Here is a 1,090-nt window from a genome sequence, read left to right on the forward strand (position 1 = left end):
GAGATCAAAAGCAACACGGTTGCAAAACCTCAGCGCTCCGGCGGTCTGGGGACTGGTTCTCTCGTTGTCGTGCCGTAGGCCAACACCAACGGGACCGTCCCCAGAGGTCAGGGCGGTCGCCGGCCTGAAAATCGCACCGCCGCCGCCGTCGACTATCTAGGGTTGACTATCATGTCGTCATCTTTTCTCCTTCGTGCACATGGCCCGCGAGTCTCGTACAAGTAGCAAATTGGGATGCCCTAAGGATGCGCTCCAATCTCATGAAATCACCACTTCAATTAAACTCCAAAGGATCATAATCCTACCTCTCGAGTGAAAGCGAGAACGTACATGCTAGGCCAGATTGCCAGCATAGAATTAAGAAATAAATAAAGCAAAGGCTTGAAACGAAAGCAAACAACACCCCACTCGATCGATAGTACTGTGCATGCACTTCTAGCATTCCTAGTGGATGCACTGGAAGTCGGCGGGGCAGATCTTGCCGCAGTTGTTCAGGATGAGGCTAAGGTCGATGGGGACGTTGAGGTGGATCCCGAGCACGTTGGCCTTGATGGCGGTGCAAAGGCAGACGGCGGCGTCCAGGTTGACGAGCCCGTCGAGGAGCGAGCAGCAGGGCTCCGTTGGCGGCACGCCGATCTTGGCCTTCACCAGGTTCAGCACGTTGGCACACACGTGCAGCTTGAGCGCGTTCTGGGGGCACGACCCGTAGCGGGGCACCGGCGCCGGCGGCGGGGGGCAGTAGGTGGCGCTTGCCACGACCACCATGGCCAGGAGCAGCGCGGCTCTCGCTACCATGGCCATCGATCGATATTAATGGAGCAAGTGTTAGCGACTGCGTGTGCTTTCGTGCTCCCGCTTGAAGTCTGATGCACCAGTGTGACCGCATGGAGAGGCGTATTTGTAGCTAGGCCTTCGACCTCAGCAAATGGGAGTCTACACGTCCGTGAAGAGACAGCATGTGATTTTCCGAGCTGGCGCATCAGGATCATGCATTCGCGTTGTGGTGGTATTTTCCTTGGATTTGGATGAGCATGCACCCGTGAGTGCATGGTTTGTCTCATTGAACTGCGTAATGGACTTCACTTTGTAT

General features: G+C 55.9%; 1 protein-coding gene across 1 annotated transcript; it reads right to left on the reverse strand.

Moving 5' to 3' along the window:
• Nucleotides 1–258: 258 nt before the first annotated feature.
• LOC123091875 (14 kDa proline-rich protein DC2.15) lies at nt 259–875 on the reverse strand. The gene has a single exon (XM_044513480.1). The coding sequence runs from the start codon at nt 799–801 to the stop codon at nt 445–447; it is 357 nt and encodes a 118-aa protein (XP_044369415.1). The 5' UTR covers nt 802–875; the 3' UTR covers nt 259–444.
• Nucleotides 876–1,090: the final 215 nt, after the last annotated feature.

Source organism: Triticum aestivum, chromosome 1B (genome assembly GCF_018294505.1).
Source record: "Triticum aestivum cultivar Chinese Spring chromosome 1B, IWGSC CS RefSeq v2.1, whole genome shotgun sequence".
In the NCBI taxonomy this organism is placed as follows: domain Eukaryota; kingdom Viridiplantae; phylum Streptophyta; class Magnoliopsida; order Poales; family Poaceae; genus Triticum; species Triticum aestivum.

What these genes read in the sequence shown, in the direction of transcription:
- LOC123091875 (XM_044513480.1), bottom strand. Translation starts at nt 801, where the DNA reads ATGGCCATGGTAGCGAGAGCCGCGCTGCTCCTGGCCATGGTGGTCGTG.